The sequence below is a fragment of the Nycticebus coucang genome, chromosome 2, assembly GCF_027406575.1.
Source record: "Nycticebus coucang isolate mNycCou1 chromosome 2, mNycCou1.pri, whole genome shotgun sequence".
Lineage (NCBI taxonomy): Eukaryota > Metazoa > Chordata > Mammalia > Primates > Lorisidae > Nycticebus > Nycticebus coucang.
The window spans coordinates 65,581,787-65,603,774 of NC_069781.1; the positions used below are offsets into that span (position 1 = coordinate 65,581,787).

Sequence of the window (21,988 nt, forward strand, 5' to 3'; positions counted from 1 at the left end):
AAAAATAGCAAATTGTGCATCCTATTCACAGTATTCCTACTGTTAACGCTAGGTTTCTGACTTAACTTTTTTGGGAGGTCAAACATTGTCCAGTTTCACTAGAAATGGGTATGCCATTTTTAGTGTTGTTAGACTAGAGAGGGGTTTACAACCTGGCTAATTCTTCCTCTGTATTTATAATTGATATTGCATATATCTTGCTTAAACCAGAGTGTGAATTATTTCTTTTACTTTGTACACATATTGGTAATCCTAATTTGGGAAAGACAGTTCCCCAATTGGAATTTATTTTTATATTACAAGCTCCTAAAATAGCCGTTTGGAAAGTTTTTCTGTGTATTATAATAAATGCATTAATTTTATACATTAACACTTAACATAAGAGGTAATTTTTGTCCCTAATCTCCATGAGCATTATATTGGCAATTCAAAACTAAATATGAATAGCTTATTATGTAATGAACTATGCAAGGTATCAAATGATACCTAGCCATTGCAAATTTTGTGGTATCAAATGATACCTAGCCATTGCAAATTTTTTTTGAAATGTTGCAGGACGCAAATGCTGTACATCATTCTCTCTAAAGTACCCCCAAAATTTACATGGCTTCCTTGAACTTCCTTAAATGAATGCCAATCAGAAGGAAGATTGACTCTACTTTTATGTGATCTTAGCATTTATAGTGGTAATATGTGCCCTGGGTCTTCTCCCTAACCAGCAATCAGCTATTGTAATCTTGGACTGGCGACTCAGCTACTGTGGGCTCCAATGTTTTATCTCTAGAGTAATTAAACAATTTGATTGTTAGGTTCTCTCTTCAAATTCATAGGTATCGGCAATAGGTAAACAAATTATATTGAAGTATTCTTTCTTTAATGTTACTTAGCACAAATATTTATCATTTGTAATTTATATCATAAAGCTTAGTTAAGACTATCTAGGTTATTGTACATAATGTACATTTTTAAGAATAAAATCCACATAGTGATTCACTTATGAATTTGAACATGTATGAAATAGATTTAAAGAGAGGGTCACTTTGAAATGGGCCACCTGTATTTTTCGTAAGCATGTAGCCTGGTATAATGTTATCATGCTTCTTTCTTCTGTCTAAACATGTAAGTTGACATCATAAAGAAGTAGAATATATGGGATCTTGTCAAGGTAGGCAGAAAATGCTGGTAATATCAGAGAACGGTAATATTTATTTCAATTCTGTCTTTTCTCATGTGTGACTATAAATAAATTGCAGGGGCTTCAAGCTCACCGTGACTTAATTCTTTCTTTTGGTTCTGTGACATAAGATAGTAACAGGATTTTTAGAAAAGATATAGTGAAGTATTCTCTTTCACTCTGTGAGTTTTCTAACAAGTTTATAACTAAAAGTATCATCCTAATTAGGCCTTTTGTTTGTTAGTATAATTTTAGCATAAAAATCACAGATTTTCTTTTTACTTTCAGCAACTTGAATGATTTTAAAATCTAGCTAAAGATATTTTAAACAAAATATATAGTTCTATTGCAGTTTACAAACATAATTGGCTTGTTGAGTAACAGTTTATTTTAGTTGAATAGGAAATGTGATGACCCCATTCATTTTTATTGTAATTGTAAGATTTGGGCAGGGGAACTGGGGAAAAAGTAAATATTTTCCTTAACTAACAGAACTATTTAAAGTTAGAAGTGATCCAGGCCCTTTGTTAGTGTTACCATTAGTCCTGTTATCGATGGAATAAAGTAACTTTGTATGGCAGGACCTGTTGCTATAGATGGGCAATTTTCCTTGTTCTGGTATATTAGCCGGTCTTTAATATGTTGAAGAGGGCATATGGAAGACAGAATAGACAAAAGAAGGATACCAGTATGCCTTTTTATCTCCAGTGGAGACTGTCCTATATGTAATGAGACAGAATTTGAACTGATGTTATTCTTTTATTCCTAGGTGGACACAAACGATTCTGAGATAGTAGATGAATCCACTTTTGAATCTCAATTTTCTCCTGATAATGACAGTATCTACTCTACTCAAGCATCTATTTTATCTCTTCATGGTAGTGCTTGTAGTGATGGCCTGAACTATGGTCAGTCCCTTCCATCCCCTCCTCCTAAGGTACAAAGGAAATGCCATTTCATTTATAGGAAAACGTTGTATATAATTTTTCAGTGGTCAGTGAATATATATGAGGAGTTGTGGGAATAGGCTGTTAGGTACATTGTATTTCTCTAGTTATGGATTCATTATCAAATTAAAGTACAATATCACTTAGCGTGTTCTGACTGTATATGTTTCAGATTATAATGGACTATTTATGTATGAAATAGTGATAACACAGGGTTGCAAGCTTTGATTAGAGTTTGTATGTCAGAGAGAAAAATTTTAATGTCGTGTATTTCTCCAGTTGTGTTTTTAGCAGGATCTACTTTGGAAAAAAATTACAAGAATAACTTTGTTTTCTTAATGGTTTTAAAACTGACTTCTATGCAAAGTTGGATAGTAAAACATTTCTTGCATTAATTTAACATTTACTAGCTAACTTTAACTTAATGCCATCATGTGATATGTAAAATAATGGCAAAGCATACTTTACATGAAAATTGTAGAGGATGGCAAAGCTACTATTTGACGTATTTGTGCTGTTTATATTTTAGAAATTATTGGTTTAATTATTAAATGCCTCAACTTTGTTTAATTTTCTTGGTGATATACTCTATAATGCTCAATGAGTAATATTTTAAAACCCATCCATTCTTTTGAGTGTGAAATGGTATCTTCATTATTTTAATTTGGATTTCCTGATTACTAGTGAGATTGAATATTTTTTCATAATATTGGCTATTTGATTTTCACTTTTCATCTGTAGATCTTTATATCTCTTCATATCTTTTGCCAAATTTTGTATTGGGTTGCTGATCTTTTATTTTTTAGAGATGTTTATTTTTTGAAATTGATATACAAAGCAATTCAATACATATATTTTATAAGACTATATGTAGTAAAATGTAAAATTGGGGGGCCATGATATGTCTCAATTTCAGAAAAGTTTTCCTTGGAGCAAAAGAAGTATGGGAATTTAGCTGTATTTCTAATACATTGTAACATTTTAAAAAGAAAGGCATATGAAGAAAATATGGCAAAATGTTTATGTCTATTAAATCTTGGCAAAGAGTCATTATGGATATATTTTCTGTATTTTTCTGTTCTAGAAGGACGGCACAAATAAACATTAAAATGGATAATATTTTTCTCTCAAATGCATGAAATATGTATTTTCCACAAAAATTAAATTCCCCTTGCATGGCAAGGGTTCTGTATTTATTAATGAGTTGTACGTAGGATTTGCATAGGTCTAGCACAGTTTTTCTCCTTTCCTGATTAACAAGTAAGGTTTTTGGCCAGAAAATTTTCAAAGCATTTTCTTTTATGTTCAAGATGCACCTGTTATCCTTGCTGATGATGCTGGGCAATCTCCTTGAATTGGTTTGCAAGGTATAATCTTGAGTGGCACAGCTGCTCTTCCCACCACACCTGAGACTGTCTGTCTGGCTGTGTCCTATCTGGAATGTGTTCAGTCTTTGCTGGCCTCAGGGCTGGAAGCTGAGTTCATCTCCTAATGGAATCTCCTAATCCAGAGCATAGCACACTTCTTGCCAGTGAGACAGATTGCATTGTTTAATTTAGTAATTGTTACTTAAAGGGATTACACAATCTGCATACTGAGAAGCATATATTTTACAGGGCAAATGCTGGCTGTATGCTGCACAACATATTGGCTTACTGAAATCTGTTTGCCTCCTTCCCCCCCCCAAGCAGTTTACTCTTTTGTTGAAACAAATGTTGGCAAGCTGGCCAATCAACTGAAATATTTAAACTACAAAACAACAAAGAAGACATTAATGAGAGTGTTTTAAAACACATTGTGAAATTCCTGTGTGCTTTCAGTTTGCTTTGAAATTAGGACTGTTCCTGCATCATGGTAAATCTCTGCAACAGTTTTTTTTTTTTTTTTTTTTCCTTTTGGTGACATCATCCTAGTACCTAGAAGTTTACTAGAAAATTTTATTTAAATTCAAAAAAAAAGTAATGTATTCTTCCTGTTTCTTTGCACTAGCTTTATCTTAAAAAGACATAAAGGTGATTTGTTATAGAATTTAAAATTGACTGTTTTTCTTAAAAAATGAGCTTATTTCAGGGCTTTTAAATTCATAAAGTAAAACTATATAATATATGATATTTATGAAAAAAATAGCTATATACTTGAATTAAAAGAAGGATTCCTTGGTGATTCTTTGGAATTACCTAAATATGTAATAATTTGACAGCCTTAAAAGGCAAATAGCAATGGACAAATAATTTTACCTATTTCTTCACCTGGAAGAAGGGGTTTTTGGTCTTGGTGAAGTATGCTACCAGAAGTTGTGAGGGGTAACTGTCGTAGAATCTACACAGATCTCAGAGGGGAGTCCTCCCTCTCCAGAGCAGAGCTCAGGGCTGGGCCACTGCTTAAACAGCAAAGGGCTGTAGCCGTATGTTAAATTTCCTCTCCACAAAATTCTTCCATTTGCTGCCCCATCCTGCTTGATTTTGTTTAATGAATATGTGTTTGCTTAATTGAATTAATTATCATTTAACAATTTAAGGGAAATAACCATTATTCAAGTAATTGAAAAATATACCTGCTCCCGTGGCAAAGGGTCAGGCAGGTCATTGAAATGTGGATTTTAAAGGCAATGTGACTCTAGCCAGTGGGTTTCTTCCTGCTCTTTCTTCTTACTGCTCTAGGTTTTAATTTTTTGATTAATCATTTTAACCTCTTTCCTTGTTACCTCCAAAGACATAACAACATGCAGAAATAATTGCTTTTAAATGTAAACATTAGTAGAGTTTTGTTTAAAAGCTCAACATTGCTTCATATGCTTTATATGCTTTATGTTTTCTTATTTGACTTAAAAATATAACCAATAAAATGTAGCTATCTATGCTCCTTATCCTTTCCCCCAGAACCGGCTCCCCATGTGTGCTCAGCCTCCTCTCTCTCACGAGGGATGAGATTGGCACCAGGGTGGTGCTGCACGTCCCACAGTGCTTCTAGGAAAGAACATTGGTTCTGCCAGAAAAAGCCTCTGATTCCAGTGCAGGTTGAACTCAGCGTGTCCAGATAGGAAGCCTTCTTTGTACTACATGCAACAAACACAACTAATAGAGTCCATTAGAAACAATCTCTCTATTCCCCCCACAATCTCTACTCAGTGTCATTCTCTAGTATAAAATATTGCAGCCTACACATCTGTGTTTAGAATGTTGATATTGTTTCTTACTTTTTTTTGGAGGAGGGATTAGAATCAAAGACTAATTAAATCTCTCTAGTCCAGATGACAAGAGTGTTTGTGAAAGTCTTAGTAACAAAATTGAAAGCTCCTAAAAGCATAAAAGATTTTGCCTTTTCCCTCAGTAAGATCAGTGGTGTAATATAAACAAAAAAGGAAGTGTTCCTTATCTTAGAAAGAGTGGGGGAATGATAGAGCAGATGTGCTTACAGTATATTTTTCAAAAGTATAACAAGAATTTTCTGTTAGACTGCTTACTGAAGAAAAACAAGTTTTAGCTAGTGAATGTTTAAGTATTTAGCTGTTCTATGTAAATATGTTACCTGAGTACATAATGTGCCCAAGTCTAACCTTAATTTATGCATTGCACTTAAGAAAGAGTGCTTTTTCAAGTGTATTTGACATTTAATTTAACCTCCGTTCCAGTTTTTCCTGAGGACAAGAATATATCAAGTGGAGGCACATATTAATATGTATTTTTGAAAGACTTCAGTTTAGATACCAAGTTGCACTGGGAAATTGTAGAGTTATTTCTGTACATCTTATGGGGGAAGAACTGTTTTTCTCTTAGATCCGTAAGACTTTTAAAAATAAAACTGAGTTGGTTGTTGGGCAACCAGAAACGTTTCTGCAGTGGGCGTATGTTGTCTGCTGTGTTGATTAGCTCTTTCTTTCCTATGCGTCTGTGTTAACTCCTTCATGAATAATGCATGGAAATTTCTGTTATACCATTTACAGTAAACCACAGATAACAAGGGCGACTTGACCTCTTTTCCTTATAAAAAGCAGTTTGATCGTGATTTTTATTTGAGGCATGATTAGCGTGATTAACTGCTAATCATGAGAATTAATTTAGTAATACGCAACCTAACGGATTCTGTATTAAGTACATTATTATTTTTCAAACTAATAATAAAATAATAAAAGTTGCATGAATGAGCCGACGCACCATTCTTTAGATTCTGGGAGTGTGGAGAACGATACTTTCTATCATTTATTTCTGAAGATACTAAACATGCTAATTGCTTGTATGCTATTCCCACTTGCCTCACGTCTGTGTACCAGCAATATTTAATAATTGCAGAGAGGTAGTAACTTCCATGAAGGAAAAGAGTGTAATAAATTGTGCTGGAGCAATTAATTACCCATTTAGAAAAAAATGAAAAGAGACCCATGTCTCACAACACACCCTGAAATAAATTCTAGGTAGTTAAAATCTAAAAGCAAAGCTTTTATAGAATAGAATAAGAACACTAGAAAGCATTTCATTTACTCTGTGTGAAAGAAGGACTTATTAAGCAATATGGAAAGCCCAGAAGCACAGAAAAATTGACACATTTGATTACATAAGGAATGTAATTTCTACACCATAAGCTATAAACCAATACAAACTTAAAGAGACAAGTGACAGACTGGGAGAATATCTGCAGTCTGTATCACAAAGACTTTATATTCAGAATATGGCAATAACAAGAACAAATGAAAACACCTGAACAAATGTTAGGTTAAAGCATGGACAGAGAATATTCACAGAAGATATATAAATGTCATTTTCTCACTAATGGCCCAGAACATGCATAGTGAAACACTTAATTTATTTTTATAGGCTAATACATATGTCTGTTCTGAGGAGATACTTGTATTTGTAGTATATTACACAATTTTATTATTTCAGAGAATTGTAGAAATTTGCAGTAAGATTATTTTTTCTTGTTTTAAGGCAAGCATGAAACAAAGTTTATTTTATTTATTTTTTTTCAAATTTTCTTTTCTTTTCTTTTTTTTTTTTTTTTTATTGTTGGGGATCATTGAGTGTACAATAAGCCAGGTTACACTGATTGCAATTGTTAGGTAAAGTCCCTCTTGCAATCTTATTGAGGATGAGAAAGATAGGCTTGCAGAGCAGGATAGGCTTACAAAGCAGGATGCATTTGCCATAGACAGCGAATGGGCCTCCACTGCCAGGGCAAGTAGGCCAAGAGGCCAAGAGAGATTCTTTCATGTTTAGATTGTTAATAACAGAGCCTTGATTAGAACCTACATTTTATGACAACTCACAGTAATATTCCTTCTGCCTTATCCTACAGATAATTTACATGAATTTTTCCAGTTTTAAGGCTTTCTAGCTTCTCCATAAATACCCATAAATGACCCTGAAAATTATTTTCTTTTGGATGTTCTTGTGAATCCAAATTGATTAATGTCATATCTCATAATGTCATAATCTCATAATAGGAAAGTCAGACTTAATGGAAATGAACTATAAGTGAGATTTGGAAGTGTAAATTAATTCTGTGTAACTTGAAATATGAATCATTTTAATTGTGTATAGAACATAATACTGTGTCAAAATTACATTATGTACAATATAAAATACAAACATAACTCGTGGAGCATGAGATGTGTGATTTGCAGGAAATGTATCTAAAGCATGTATGAGAATAAAGATGTGTGGATAATCTGCTAACTGGAAGATTTATATGCATGTTAATGCTTTTTGAGTAATAAAAAATTTGTGTGTGTGTGTTTTATTTTTTTTTTTTTTGCTCAATAGTTATTCATTAAGAAGTGGTCTTCTACACTGATACAATTTTGGTCACAATTTTTGATTTTTTTATATTCTCATCAGCAGGATGTCATTGAAAATTCTTCTGATCCAGTACGTGATCTGCATATGTCTTTGGAAGAGCTGTACAGCCAGAATCTCCTGCAAAGACAAGATGAGAATCTTCCTTCAGTAGACTTGGGCATGAGGCCTGCTTCTGGCTTTACCATAAATGATTACACACCTGCAGATGCTCTCGAGCAACAATATGGATGTGAAAACACAATAACATGGACTGACTCTCAGCTACCAAGTGAAGTCAGATCAAGTACAGAACTTACCTCTCCTGTGCGACCTGACTCAACTGGAAAGGTTATATTTAAGTTATGATTTATGTATTACCATGAAGTGACATGTTAGAGTGTTCAACTAATCTCTTCATTCAAATGAGCACTTCCTGACACTGAGGTTTTTCGGAAGGCAACCTATGAACTTGTCTTGGTTATAGATCTTGCTCAATAAAGCACAACCACTCAGAAAGCATGCATGATGTTGAAATCACACTCCAAAGTCTAGTTTTCCTTTCCATGATGCTTGTTTTGTTCTTTTTTCAGGGCTCTGAGTACTTAATTGAACAGAGTTCCCTGGCTGCTAATGCTGAGTGTGTCATGCTCCAAAATGTATCCAAAGAATCTTTTGAGAGGACTATTATTATAGCAAAAGGCAATTCTAGCCTCGGTAAGTTTCTCATTTTCCACAACTGCATACTCTCCCAAAGCTCTCAAGGGAAATAAATAGTGAACATGATATAAAACCTATCATGTTCAATGATAATATTTTTTTGCTGTAGATAAAAAAATAGATGTTAGAAATCTTCCTTTAGTTTTCGTGGGTTTTCTTTCTTTGTGCTATTTTTCTGAAATAGTTAACAGGTTTGTTTACTTCATACTAGCATAAATCCTTCATTCTCTTAATTATTTAAAAGTATTCAGAAGCCTCATTTATATTCAAGTAAAAGATAAACGAATTGTTTGTGTTTGAAACAGCAAATCAGAAAAGGCATTCTTAGGAAATGAAAAGTCAGCAATTTGGAATTCTAAATTCTTTGGAAAAGTAAATTATTAGTTTCTTTGAATGTTACCAGTTATGCATAAGTCAGTTTTTATTTAATTTCTTTCATTCACTGACATAAAGACAGACAGGTGTGCCACCACCAAAATGTAAATGTAAATCATTCAATAGTTTTTTCCAGGTGGCAGCATTTTTGTGTCCACCCATGAAGTGTTTCGGCTGGTTAATAATCACAACATCCTCTGAATTGAGCAAAGAAAACTTCCTATAGAAACAAAATCCTAATTATAATAGCTAAAATTGTTTTTGGAAAGAGCGCATTTACTCTTTGATTGACTTAAGCAGCCATGTGACTGTGTGTGTGATACTGATAAACAGGGTTATCAGTTCGTCTGAATCCCCAACTTGGTTGCTTCGAATCCCCACATGTAGACCAAGGCTCTCTGGTTGCCTCAAATTCAGAAATTTTATTCCTACTGTGGAGTAACCAATGAAAATCCTTTGCATTGATACCTTATCAGTCTTATTTCCTTGTTAATTTGACACCTGGCAGAGGAATTCAGCAGTACTTACTTTGTGAGTGTGGTTCTAGCCTTTGTCTCCAAGATTTTGTTCCATTTGGTGGTGTGCTGGGTAGCATCAATAGCAGCTAAATAGAGAAATATAGCGGAGTATTTCTACTTTATTGTAATATTTTATTAAATGTAATAGGATGCTATAAAATTTGAACTCCAGGACTTTCTAATACTTATTAATTATGAGGCAGATATTACAGATATCTAAGCCATGTTAGAATTAAATAATCTACTAATGCAGTGTTTCAGAAAGCATGTTACTCAGAATACTATTTCTATAGTATGTTAATTAGAGTTATAAATGGATTCCATGTTTAAAGTTTAGGATATTATAAATTTAAGATGACAGGTTCCTGTTTATATTACTTCCCATGATCTTTGATACCCCAATGTGCATTGTGGATCTTTGAGAAGAGGTTATTGAATGCAGCAGTTCTCACATTTAATTAGCCATTAAACCCATTTTTTTTTTTTGATAACTTATAAGACAGAGGTTTTGCAAAACCTATTTGAGAAGCCCTATTCTAATGTATTTATTTAATAAACTACCAAACATTTATCGCTTTTGATATTCTGACTCTGTGCATAGACATCATAATATAGTCACTTTTCTCAAGGAACATGAGTTTAAGAGATGAAGCTAGTCACTATTTAAAATTCTAAAGGTATTAAAATATCATACATGGAGTGATAGACATTCATTTAGAGAACATTGAAGGCTTAATAGAGGGAATAGCTTATCTCTACCGAGTGTGCAAGCATTTAGAAAGGTTTTAGAGAGCAGCAGATGTGTGATTCAGGTCTTGAAAAAGGAGATTACATAGTTGAGGAATAGGGAAAAGCTGCAAGCTGCTAGTACTGATGCAGATATATGTGCAACTTTACTGAAAGCTGTTAGGTGTGTATGAAGTGTGGTGTGATGCCTGGCAAAGTTAACAATTGGAGCTAAATGAATGGTAGATGGAAAGCTTTATCCATGTTGTAGAGTGTACTGGATGGGTTTGTATGCAGGATACAGGACTGCTGTTGCAGCCCTCTCCTGCCTTAGATTCCTTGCAGACAGTGAGTGCTAAGGGCAGAAGAGTGATGTGGTTGGATCTGTGTTTTCAGAAGGTTGTTTTATCATGGGTTGGTGAGTTAGATTTGGCATTAGAAATTGGCAGTTATGGGCGGTGCCTGTGGCTCAGTGGATAGGGCGCTGGCCCCATATACCAAGGGTGGCGGGTGCCTGTAGTCCCAGCTACTCAGGAGGCTGAGGCAAGAGAATCACCCAGGCCCAGGAGTTGGAGGTTGCCATGTGATGCCATGGTACTCTACTGAGGACAAAAAAGTAAGACTCTGTCTCTACAAAAAAAAAGAAATTAGCAGTTATGAAGTTCTTGTAACACCCATAGGTTAAGTACATATGATTTCACAATCTGAACAATTGGATTGCTCACCTATTTTTAGATAATGGAGAGTATGGAAGTTTATCAACTCTTCATCTGTTGAGAAGATTTATATAAATTCTCTTATTCTATTAATATGTCAAGATACATTAATTTTTGTACTGTGGTAAAATATACATAACATCAAATTGACTATGTAAACCATTTTTATGTGTACATTCTCTGACAGTAAGTAAATTTACGTTGCTGATCAACTGTCAACCACTACTGATGTCCAAAATTTCTTCATCTTCTCCAGGTGAAACTCCATTCCTATTAGATAATAGCTCCCTGTTCTTATATACCCCAGGTTGCCCCTGAAAACCACCATTCTTTTTTCTGTTTGTATGAATGTGACTAATCTAGGTCCTTGATGTAAAGTGGACTCATACAGTATCTGTCTTTTGTGACTGGCTTATTTCAGTTAGCATGACGTCTTCAAGCTTTATCCATGTTGTAGAGTGTGTTAGAATTTCCTTCCTTTTTAAGGCTGAAGAACATTCCATTTTATGTGTATATTATTACATTTTGTTTATCTTTTCACCTTTTGACAGACACTTGGGTTGCTGTCACCCTAGCTTTTAAATTTGATATTTAATATAGTATAGTAATTAAACTTTTAGAAGAAGCAGTGAAAGCCCTTCCTTGTTATCATGTGTAGAAATCCATTTAAATCTCAACAGCTTTATTTTAAAATTAAAGTATGAAATAGCCCTTTCATTTGCTTAGTGAGAGTAAAATATTTATATGTGCAGAATCATAGCACCATTAGTTTATCACTAAAATTGTAATATAAAATTATAAGTTACTATTAGTTTTACTTTTCTGCTTCATTTTCATTATTTGAATTAATTTATATACCCAAAATATTTATAGGGCTTTGGCCCTGGCTATTTGATTTTCTGAGACCCAGTAAGGTTCCTCTAGCATTTTGGAATTCAGATTTACAGCATGGCAAAGCGAGAATGTTTCTCTGTTATCTTATTTGACAGGAAATATTCAATTTTCCAATTCTATAGCACTTAGAATAATTAAATGTAAAGTCATGAAAAATCTTGTAAGACATTAAATTAATTCAATTAAAGCATTCTGTTAAGTTTTAATGTAGGAAGATGTTGCCTTTACGATGAAGTAAGAAAATGTGTGATAAATAATATTTTAGGAAATCTATATAGAGGCTGACTTTGTACTTGTAGAGAAGTAAGTCTGTCAGTGAGCTCATTTTCTTAGATGCAAACTCTCCCCCTTCAATCAGCTATATGAGGTGGTTTGTGTTTTAACTTTCCAGATAATTAGTTTATTTTTGTGGTGATTACCAAAAGGAGTTATTAAGAAATGACAGGTTTCTGTCAAAGCTGTCATCATATATTCATTTTCATCATGAATCATTTGATATTTCTTTTAATTTTACTCAATTTATGGTGGTAACGTTATATACAGATATAAATGCATATGTGGAGTGACCTTTCAAAATATGTAATCTTGATATCTTGATTTTTGATAAGTCTGTGTCCATTGGCTAATTATGTTGTGTTAGGTCTTGCAGCAAGGAAGAAAGGGAGAGAGGAAGAAAAGAAGGATGGAAGGAGGAAGGAAAGAAGGAAGAAGGGAGGGAGGGAAGAAGGAAAGAAGGAAGGAGACAGGGAGGAAGGAAGGAAAGAAGGAAGAGAGGGACAGGAAGGAGGAAAAGGGGGGGAGGGAGGGAATGAAAAAAAAGAAAAGAGCAAAGAGAGAAATAAAGAGAAAAAGAAAGAAACAAAGAAAGAGAAAGAAAAGAAAGAGGGAGGAAGAAGAAGAAAGAGATTATCTTCATTGATTACATACAGAGGCATAAACTGAATCAGGAATTTCTTTGAAAGTACTCAGCCCTTAAGAAGTAGAGTCAAAACTCAGACCTCAGTTTTTCTCCAGTTGTCACATACACAATACATCTGATAAGTTACCCATGGGCACCTTATTACCAGTGCTGTAAAAGACAACCTTTATTTTGATGCTGAACTAAGATTTGTGTTTGCCCTTTAGAGAGCAATGTAACTTTGGTTTCTGGTAGAGATCCATTTTAAATATTTCCTATGAGTTTTCTTTTTTAGTTTTACAACTACACTTTGTTGAACGCTTTGTGTTAGATACTTTGAAAGGTATTCTGCATGTCTTTTCCAATTTTTCAGATAGCCCTTATAATAATATTATTACTATTTTAAAGATTTGTAAACTGAAACCTTGTGTGAGATTAAGTCAGTTGCCCAAGTCACACTGATTGGAAGTGATAGAACTCAGATTTGTAAACATTTATCTGATTCCACAGTGTATGATTTGAGCTATTCTTCTCTCAAGAAAAAATTGAGAGATCTTACAAGTTCCAACCAAATTCTAATTAGTGGCTATTATCTTCCAGTTGTTAAAACTCTGTAAATTGTCATTTGGTGAAAGAAACGTAGCAGCTGAGCTAACTGATGTCAACCTCTTGATTTATGTAGTTGACATGACCTGCCAACCTTAATAACTGATAGAAATGTGAGTTAAATATGCTATTTTAAAATGAATTTCACAAGTCATGTTGACCACAGCTCACTCTGACGTGTCTCATGTCTGTGGCTTAATTGTAGACTGTGTGGTGTTAAGTAGAATAAGACAATGAGTTAGACTTCCAGCGTGGATGACTGAGTTAAATTTTGTTTAGTGCTCACACGTTTTTATTTTAATAGTATAGTTTTTATGGTGGGTTTTGGTGGGAATATAAAGAACAACCGGAGTACTTTAGAAATATCTTAAAATATTTCTTTGCTTGTTAAGAAACCCACCAGAAAGGATATCTTGTTTTATGGTAAGCAAGACTAATTGTGACAGAGAAATGATAGGACTTGGTGCTGGATTAAACATCGGAAGTAAGAGAAAGGTGGGAATTAAGACTTTTTCTGTGCTGAATAAGGGAGAGTAGTGTAGTAGTACTATTTGCCAAAAGTGGGAAGAAAAATGGAGAGGAAAAAAATTGCAGATTCGGTTTATACATTCTAAGGTTGCATTTCCCACGAGACATTCAGAGAATATGTCAAAAGGACAATTAAATATCCAAGTTGGGAGCTCATAGAAGTTCAGAGGTGAAATGGGGATGGATTATAATTAAATTCAGAACAGTTCAGGTCAACAAACTAATATACCTTAAGGTACTATGATAGGCTCTGGATATTAAGAGTTTAATACAAGCTTCTTGATGCTAGGAATTCTATGCTATGCTTTTTTATTTTAAGTGATGAGTATAGTTCTTGGCCAATAGTAACTATATAGTAAATAGATTTAGAATGTGCAAATGATCTAGAGACAAGACAAAAGCAGAGAATTTCTTAATTTATAGAACTTATATTCTACTTATAGTGCTGTTTTTATTCTGTTACATATACAAAAGATTAACTGCTTTATAAAATTAATTTGATACTGTTACCGAAAGGGGCAACGCATTAAATCGTTGGAATTGTATTCATTCCACAGTGTGGACCAGTTTCATCTGTAATATATTCAACATGGAGTATGTTTATCTATATACAGTTTCACAAACATTTTTAAATTGACTTAAAACATTTTTGTTAGAAACATTTTTTCCTTTCTTTTCTATTGTTTTTTATTGACTAAAAATGCTATTCCTATCCTTTCATCTGCAAATCCACAGGAACTATTGAATTAAAATTAATTTGAAAATTCTGTATGTAATATGTATCTGCATTCCTCTTTTTTTGTAGGGATGACAGTTAGTGCTAATAAAGATAGCTTGGGGATGATTGTGCGAAGCATTATTCATGGTGGTGCCATTAGTCGAGATGGCCGGATTGCCGTTGGGGACTGCATTTTGTCCATTAATGAAGAATCTACCATCAGTTTAACCAATGCCCAGGCACGAGCTATGTTGAGAAGACATTCCCTCATTGGGCCTGACATAAAGTAAGTAGCATTTGGATCCCAGTTTGGCTTGATAAATTCAGGAATTTCAACTAATTAATCAGCACATTTTTCCAGTGTATGCTTTGGTTTGAGATATAAAAGTTTTCACATTTATTTAACATAAATCACTCAACAGATTGACTAGTTTTGAATAGTTCTTAAGTGTAAATATGGTCTCTTTAAGATTATGACAATGTTTAAATTCTAAAAACATGTTTTATATTTCTATTTGCCTATTTTTTAAATAAAAATGTATTTTTCTTTACTTAGGTATTTATTTTACATTCTTTTTAATTATAATTTTTTAACTGACAGATAAAATTATGTTATATACAGGGTGGCCAATATAAAATAGTTGTTTTTAAATTGCACATGAACTTTATGGCCACTCTGTATTTATTGTTTATAGCATGATGTTTTGAAGTATGTATGCATGGTGGAATGGCTAATTAACACATCATTATTATTTCATACAGTTATCACTTCTTTTTGTGGTGAGAATATTTAAAGTCTAGTGTTTACATTTTCTCAAGAATACAGTACATTAACTATAGTCATCATTTTGTGCAGTAGGGATCTTGAACATATTCCTTTTAACTGAAATATTACATCCTTTGACCAGCATCTCCCCTACTTCCTCCCTAATCATATTCACTTTTGCATGGTCATGATCACGATCGTGATATGTGTCAAGTCTGGCCTTCTTCACTTTCCATGTTCTATGTGAATGAATATCACTGCTTCCAAAACTCAGATTATCTTTTTTTTTTTTTTTTTGAGACAGTTGCACACTCTTGCCCTGGATAGAATGCCATGGCATCATTATAGATCACAGCAACCTCAAACTTTTGAACTCCAGCGATTCTCTTGCCGCCTCAGCCTTGGCCTCTTGAGTAGTTAGGACTACAGGCACCTGCTATAATGCCCGGCTAATTTTTCTACTTTTAGTAGAGGTGGGGTCTCACTCTTCCTCAGGCTGATCTTGAACTTCTGAGCTCTAGCAGCCCACCTGCATCAGCCCCCAGAGTGCTAGTATTACAGGTGTGTGCCCCAACACCTGGCCTAGATCATCTTTTTTATTTAAAAAAAAATTATCTTTTTTATTCACCAAATAAGCAGTTTCCCAGCAGACTCATTTAAAACGATTTCATAGTCAAAAGGACTGAAATGTGGGGATTGAAGATAGTTTATATAGCACTTAGAACTTGCAGTAAGTCATTTTTTTAAGCTAGTTGTGAATTCCCATTACTGTTATTTTTAAAAATTATTTTAGATTAAGATGATGGTACAATCGATTAGGTTACATTGTGTTTGTCAGGTAAAATTCAAGTTATAGTTGAGCCCTTCATCCGGGGGTATGCTGTGTACCCTTACATTATGCCAATTAGGTGAGAGCTTACCAACTCCTCTTCTTCCTCTTCTCACTCTTTTTCCTCATCTTCCTTTCTCCTACTTGAATTTTATTGTGTTTTCCTCTTGTGTGGGCTTGTGCTTATTTATCTACTGGTTTCATATTAGTATTGAGTACATTTGATAACTTGCTTTTCCATTTTTGTGAGACTTTACTAAGAATAATGTGCTTTAACTCCATCCAGTTTAATACAAAAGATGTAAAGTTTCCATCTTTTTATGGCTGAATAGTACTCTAGTACATATATATATATACCACAGTTTATTAATCCATTCATGAATTGATGGGCACTTGGGTTGATTGAATCTCTTGATAACATGGAATCATGAATTGAGCTGCAATGAACATGTAATGCAATGTCCTGATGGTAAAATGTTTTTTTTTTCCCTTCTGGGTAGATACCTATTAATGAGATTGTAGGACTACTTTGAGCTCAATAAGCATTCTGTATACTTCTTTCCATAGAGGCTGTATTAGTTTGCAGTCCCACCAGTACTATAAAAGTGTTCTCTTTTCTCCATATCCGTACTAACATCTGCAGATGTGAGACTTTTTGATATGGGCTATTCTCACCTTTTGATATGGGCTACTCTTACTGGGGTTACGTGATATCTCAGGGTGGTTTTGATTTGCATTTCTCTGATGTTTAGGGACAATGAGCATTTTTTCTTAAAAATGTGTTTTCTGAAAAAATTGTTCGTTGGCCATTTGTCTTCTTCAGAAAAGGTTTCTTTGTGTCTCTTGCCCACTTATAAATGGGGTTGTTTATGCTTTTCTTATTGATTAATTTGAACTCTCTGTAGATGCTGGTTATCAGTCCTATGTCAGATTCATAGCATGCAAATATCTTCTCCCATTCTGAAGGTTGTGTGCTTTAGTTGTTACACCCATAGCTGTATAGAAGCTTTTTAGCTTGACCATACCACACTCATTTATTTAGTGTTGCTGCATTTGCCAAGGGGATCTTCTTTATAAAATCTTTTCCCAGGTCAATATTGTTAAGAGCTTTTCCAGTACTTTGTTCTAGGATTTTTATGGGTTTCGTGAACTAAATTTAAATCTTTTATCCAGTGAGAGTCAATTTTGTAAGTGGTGACAGGTGCAGGTCCAATTTCAGTCTTCTACATATGGCTAACTAGTTCTTCCAGCACCCCTTATTAAATAGGGACTATTTGTGTTTTTAACTTTATTTCTCCAGTGATTTCTGCAACAGTCCTTGATGTGAAGGATGAAATGGCAGAGCAGGAAAGTTCACATTTAGGATCTTAGAAAGAAGCTTGTTTTGACCTTAATATAAGAAATTATACAGTACCTAATTGCCCATTTTTTTTTTTTTAATTGCCCATTTTGAATCCTGGAACCAAGCCATTTCTTTGTAGGTCAGGGATAAGAAAGACCGAATAGAACAGTGCTTATCTGACCCATAACTTCCCCTTTCTTGAACCTACCTCATGACCTGAGGGGATGAACCCATATGTTGGTGTAGTCTGATTATAGTTATGTCAGTTATTTTGTTGGGCAGTACTTAACATTTCCCATAATCCCATAATGTACTGAACACATGACATGTATGTGGTTTGGTTTAAGTCACTAAGTATTCCTCGAGCCAACATAAAATCACTTCATGACTTTATTGTCAGACTTCATCAATATGGCTTTTCGTTCTAGCATTAATCATTGAATATTTGCATATAATATATGAGGCAATAAGGGTTTAAACAAGAGCTTAGGGAAAGAGTGTTTACCTTACATTAATGTAATGATTATTAGTTTAGTAGACTGTTTTGTGTTAACGTTATTTTACTGACTGCATTTTGTATTACTGGTTCTTTTGCAAAGTATATATTGCTAGAACTTAGGTAACTAAAGTTATATTTACAATCTATTTTTTATTATGCTATCAATGAAAACCAGAAGAGTAGATTCTGCTGTGTTATATAAATTATTATTAATAATTTTAGGCAGAATTTTCACTAATAGGGTTTCATATTTTTGCATGGCTTTGACTTTTATAGTTGAAGAGATCATCAGATCATGTTGTTCCTCCTTAATTGTCTTATAATAATTCAAGTACAAGTGAACATTATTAAAGATAATCAGTCTCTCTGTCATGAAGAAAGGGAAACTGTGCATTCCTCACCACTTGTGGCCAGTGATCCTTACTTTTGCTTAAAAGATGAATGCTATTGATCCACGTGGAACTTATGTATTTGTTCTAAGGGTTTTAGTTTACATAGATTAGATGTAATACAAGATGCAGATGGACTAGTAACTGATATGTCATGATGTACACATTCTGCTCTGCGCACTGATACAGGTCCTCTGCCTAGTATTGGACACTCTGAGCACCAGAATTGGTACTCGGTGTTAGCCTTACCCATCAGTTCCGATATACTTGAGAACTTCAAAAGTGGCCCCAAAATAAGACTGTTGTGACAACAATTTGGCTTAAATCATGTGTCTAATTAACTTTAGAGAAGTTTTTTTTGTTTTTAATTTTTATTTTTTTAAGATTCATTTGAGGGTACGAAGAATTATGTTACACTGATTGCAGTTGTCAGGTAAACTTCCTCTTGTAGTCGTGTGCTGCACCCAAGAGGTGTGCCATACACTGTGACCCCCCATCCCACCTCTTCTCCCTTTTACCGAATCCCTCATTCCCCTACTCCCCACCTGCATTCACATTAGAATTGAGCACATTGGATTCTTGCTTCTCCATTTTTATGATGCTTTACTAAGAAGAATGTGTTCCACTTCCATCCAGGTTAATACAAAAGATGTAAAGTCTCTATCTTTTTTAGTGGCTGAATAGTATTTCATTGTGTACATATACCACAGCTTGTTAATCCATTCCTGGGTTGGTGGGTATTTAGGTTGTTTCCATGTTTCTGCGATTATAAATTTAGCTGTCTACTGCAAATGTCCTTATGATAAAAGGATTTTTTTTCTTCTGGGTAGATGCCTCGTAATGGGATTTTTAGGATCAAATGGGAGGTCTAATTTGAGTTCTTTGAGGATTCTCCACCTCTTTCCAAAAAAGTATATTAGTTTGAAGTCTTACCAGCAGTTTAAAAGTGTTCCATTCTCTCCATGTCCATGCCATCATCTGCAGCTTTGAGACTGTGATGTGGGCTATTCTCACTGAGGTTAGGTGATATCCCAGGAAGGTTTTGATTTGCAGTTCTCTGATGATCAAGGACAATGAACATTTATTCAAATGTCTGTTAGCCGTTCGTCTATCTTTGTCAGAGATGGTTCTGTTCATATCTCTTGCCCAGAGGTAGAGAGGATCGTTAATTCTCTTTCTGTTGATTAATTTCAGTTCTCTGTAGATTCTAGTTATCAGCCCTTTGTCAGATTGATACCCATAAAATATCTTTTCCCATTCTGAAGGTTGTCTTTTTGCTTTACTTCTTGTGTCCTTAGCTGTGCAGAAACTTTTCCGCTAAATTAAGTCCCATTTCTTAATTTTTGGTGTTTACAATGGCTGCTGAAGTTTTTATCATAAAATCTTTCTCCAGTCCTTCATCGTCAAGAGTTATATCCACACTTTCATCTAAGATTTTTATTGTTTTCTATCTCAGATATAAGTCTCTTATCCATTTTGAGTCAATTTCTGTAAGGGGTGAAAGGTGTGGGTCGAGTTTCAGTCTTTTACATGTGGTTATCCAATTCTCCCAGCACCATTTGTTGAATAGGGATTCTTTCCCCCCACTCTATGTTTTTGTTTGGTTTATCAAAGATCAGATGGAAATTAGAGACTGGTTTCATCTCTTATTTTTCTATTTTGTGCCATTACCATGCTGTTTTGATTACTGTGGACTTATAAAATAGCCTGAAGTCTGGTAGGGTAATGCCTCTGACTTTGATTTTATTACCAAGAATAGCCTTAGCTATATGGTTCCTTTTCTGATTCCATACAAAAATGAAGTACTATTTTTTTCCAGTTCTTCAAATATAATGTTGGTATTTTCATGGGGATTGCTTTGAATCTATACATTACTTTGGCTAGAATAGACATTTTGACAATGTTGACACTTCCCAGCCAAGAGCATGGTTATGTTCTATCATTTGTTAGTGTCTTCAGCAATTTCTTTTCTTAGGGTTTCATAATTCTCTTTGAAAAGACCTTTTACCTCTTCTTTTAGGTTTATTCCTAACTATTTCATTTTCTTTCAAGCTACTGTGAAGGGAATCGTGTCCTTGATTTCCTTCTCAACTTGGAGGTTACTGGCGTATGCAAAGGCTACCTATTTGTAGACATTGATTTTATAACCTGAAACATTACTGTTTTTCCTGATGACTTCCAGGAGTTTTGTGGTTGAGTCTCTGGAGTTTTCTAAGTCTAAGATCATATCATCAGCAAAGAGTGAGAGTTTGACCTCGCCTACCCCCATTTGGATTCCCTTTGTATCCTTCTCTTGCCTGATTGCATTGGCTAGAACTTCCAGAACTATGTTGAGTAGTGGTGGCAATAGTGGATGTCCCTGTCTGGTTCCAGTTCTAGGTGGAAAAGCTTTCAGATTTACACCATTTAGTATGATGTTAGCTGTGGATTTGTCATAGATGGCTTCGATCAGCTTAAGAAATGTGCCACTTATGCCCATTTTCTTAAGTGTTCTTACAAGAAAGGGATGCTGAATTTTGTCAATTGCTTTTTCTGCATTTATTGAAAAGATCATATAGTCTTTGTTTTTGCTTCTATTGACATGGTATTACATTCATGGATTTGCGTATGTTAACCCCACTTTGCATTCCTTGTATCAAGCCTACTTGATTGTGATGTATAATTTTTTTTAATTGATCTGTAATTCTCCTTTTTAGTTAGGGCCCTTCCGGGTTTAGGAATCAAGGTGATGTTTGCTTCATAGAATGTGTTGAGGAAGATTCCTTCCTTCTCAGTGTTTTGGAATAGGTTCTATAGTATAGGTACAGGATTATCTTTAACGGTGATAGAATTCTGATGTAAAACTATCTGGTCCTGGGTATTTTTTTTTCTTTGAAGCTTTTTTATTGTTTCTGTAATCTCAGTGCTTGATACTGGCCTGTTAAAGAGATCTATTTCTTCTTGGTTAAATCTAGGAAGATTGGGTGATTCCAGGTGTTGGTCCATTGATTCCATATTGTCAAATTTCTGGGCATAAAGTTTTTGGTAGTAATCAGAAATAATCTCTTATCTCTCTGGGATATCAATTGTTGTTATTTCCCCTTTTCATTTCTGATTGAGTTTATTAAAGATTTTACTTTTCTATTTCTCATTGTTCTAGCCAATGGTTTATCAATTTTATTTATCTTTTCAAAGAGCCAGCTACTTCTATTTCATTAATTTTCTGAATGATTCTTTTATTTTCAATTTCATTTATTTCTGATTTAATTTTGGTTATTTCTTTTCTTCTGCTAGGTATAGGATGGATTGCTCTTTCTTTTCCATTTCTTTAAGATGATTAATTAGGTTATTGATGTTCTCTCTCTCTCTCTCTCTCTCTCTCTCTCTTTGGTTCAGATATAGGTATCTAATACTATAAATTTCCCTTTTAGGACTGCTTTTGCAGTGTCTCACAGGTTTTGGTAGCTTGTGTCTTCATTCTTGTTATACTCAAAGAAATTAATATTTTTCTTTTTTATTTCTTCCTTGACCCAACTGTCATCAGCATAAGGTTGTTTAATTTCCATGCCTTTGTGTAAGGATGACAATTTTTG

The 21,988-nt window shown here is 34.2% G+C and overlaps 1 protein-coding gene across 14 annotated transcripts in view; it reads left to right on the forward strand.

The window, feature by feature from the left end:
- MPDZ (multiple PDZ domain crumbs cell polarity complex component) overlaps positions 1 to 21,988 on the forward strand; it is a 198,717-nt gene that overhangs the window by 109,102 nt on the left and 67,627 nt on the right. For 7 of the 14 annotated variants that reach the window (XM_053572517.1, XM_053572552.1, XM_053572529.1 and 4 more), the window contains exons 19-23: positions 1,944 to 2,111; positions 3,432 to 3,488; positions 7,956 to 8,243; positions 8,486 to 8,609; positions 14,679 to 14,877. In XM_053572517.1, coding sequence (XP_053428492.1) covers positions 1,944 to 2,111; positions 3,432 to 3,488; positions 7,956 to 8,243; positions 8,486 to 8,609; positions 14,679 to 14,877 — 836 coding nt within the window. The remainder of the gene's footprint in view (positions 1 to 1,943; positions 2,112 to 3,431; positions 3,489 to 7,955; positions 8,244 to 8,485; positions 8,610 to 14,678; positions 14,878 to 21,988) is intronic. The other 7 variants (XM_053572538.1, XM_053572558.1, XM_053572525.1 and 4 more) reach the window with 2 other exon arrangements.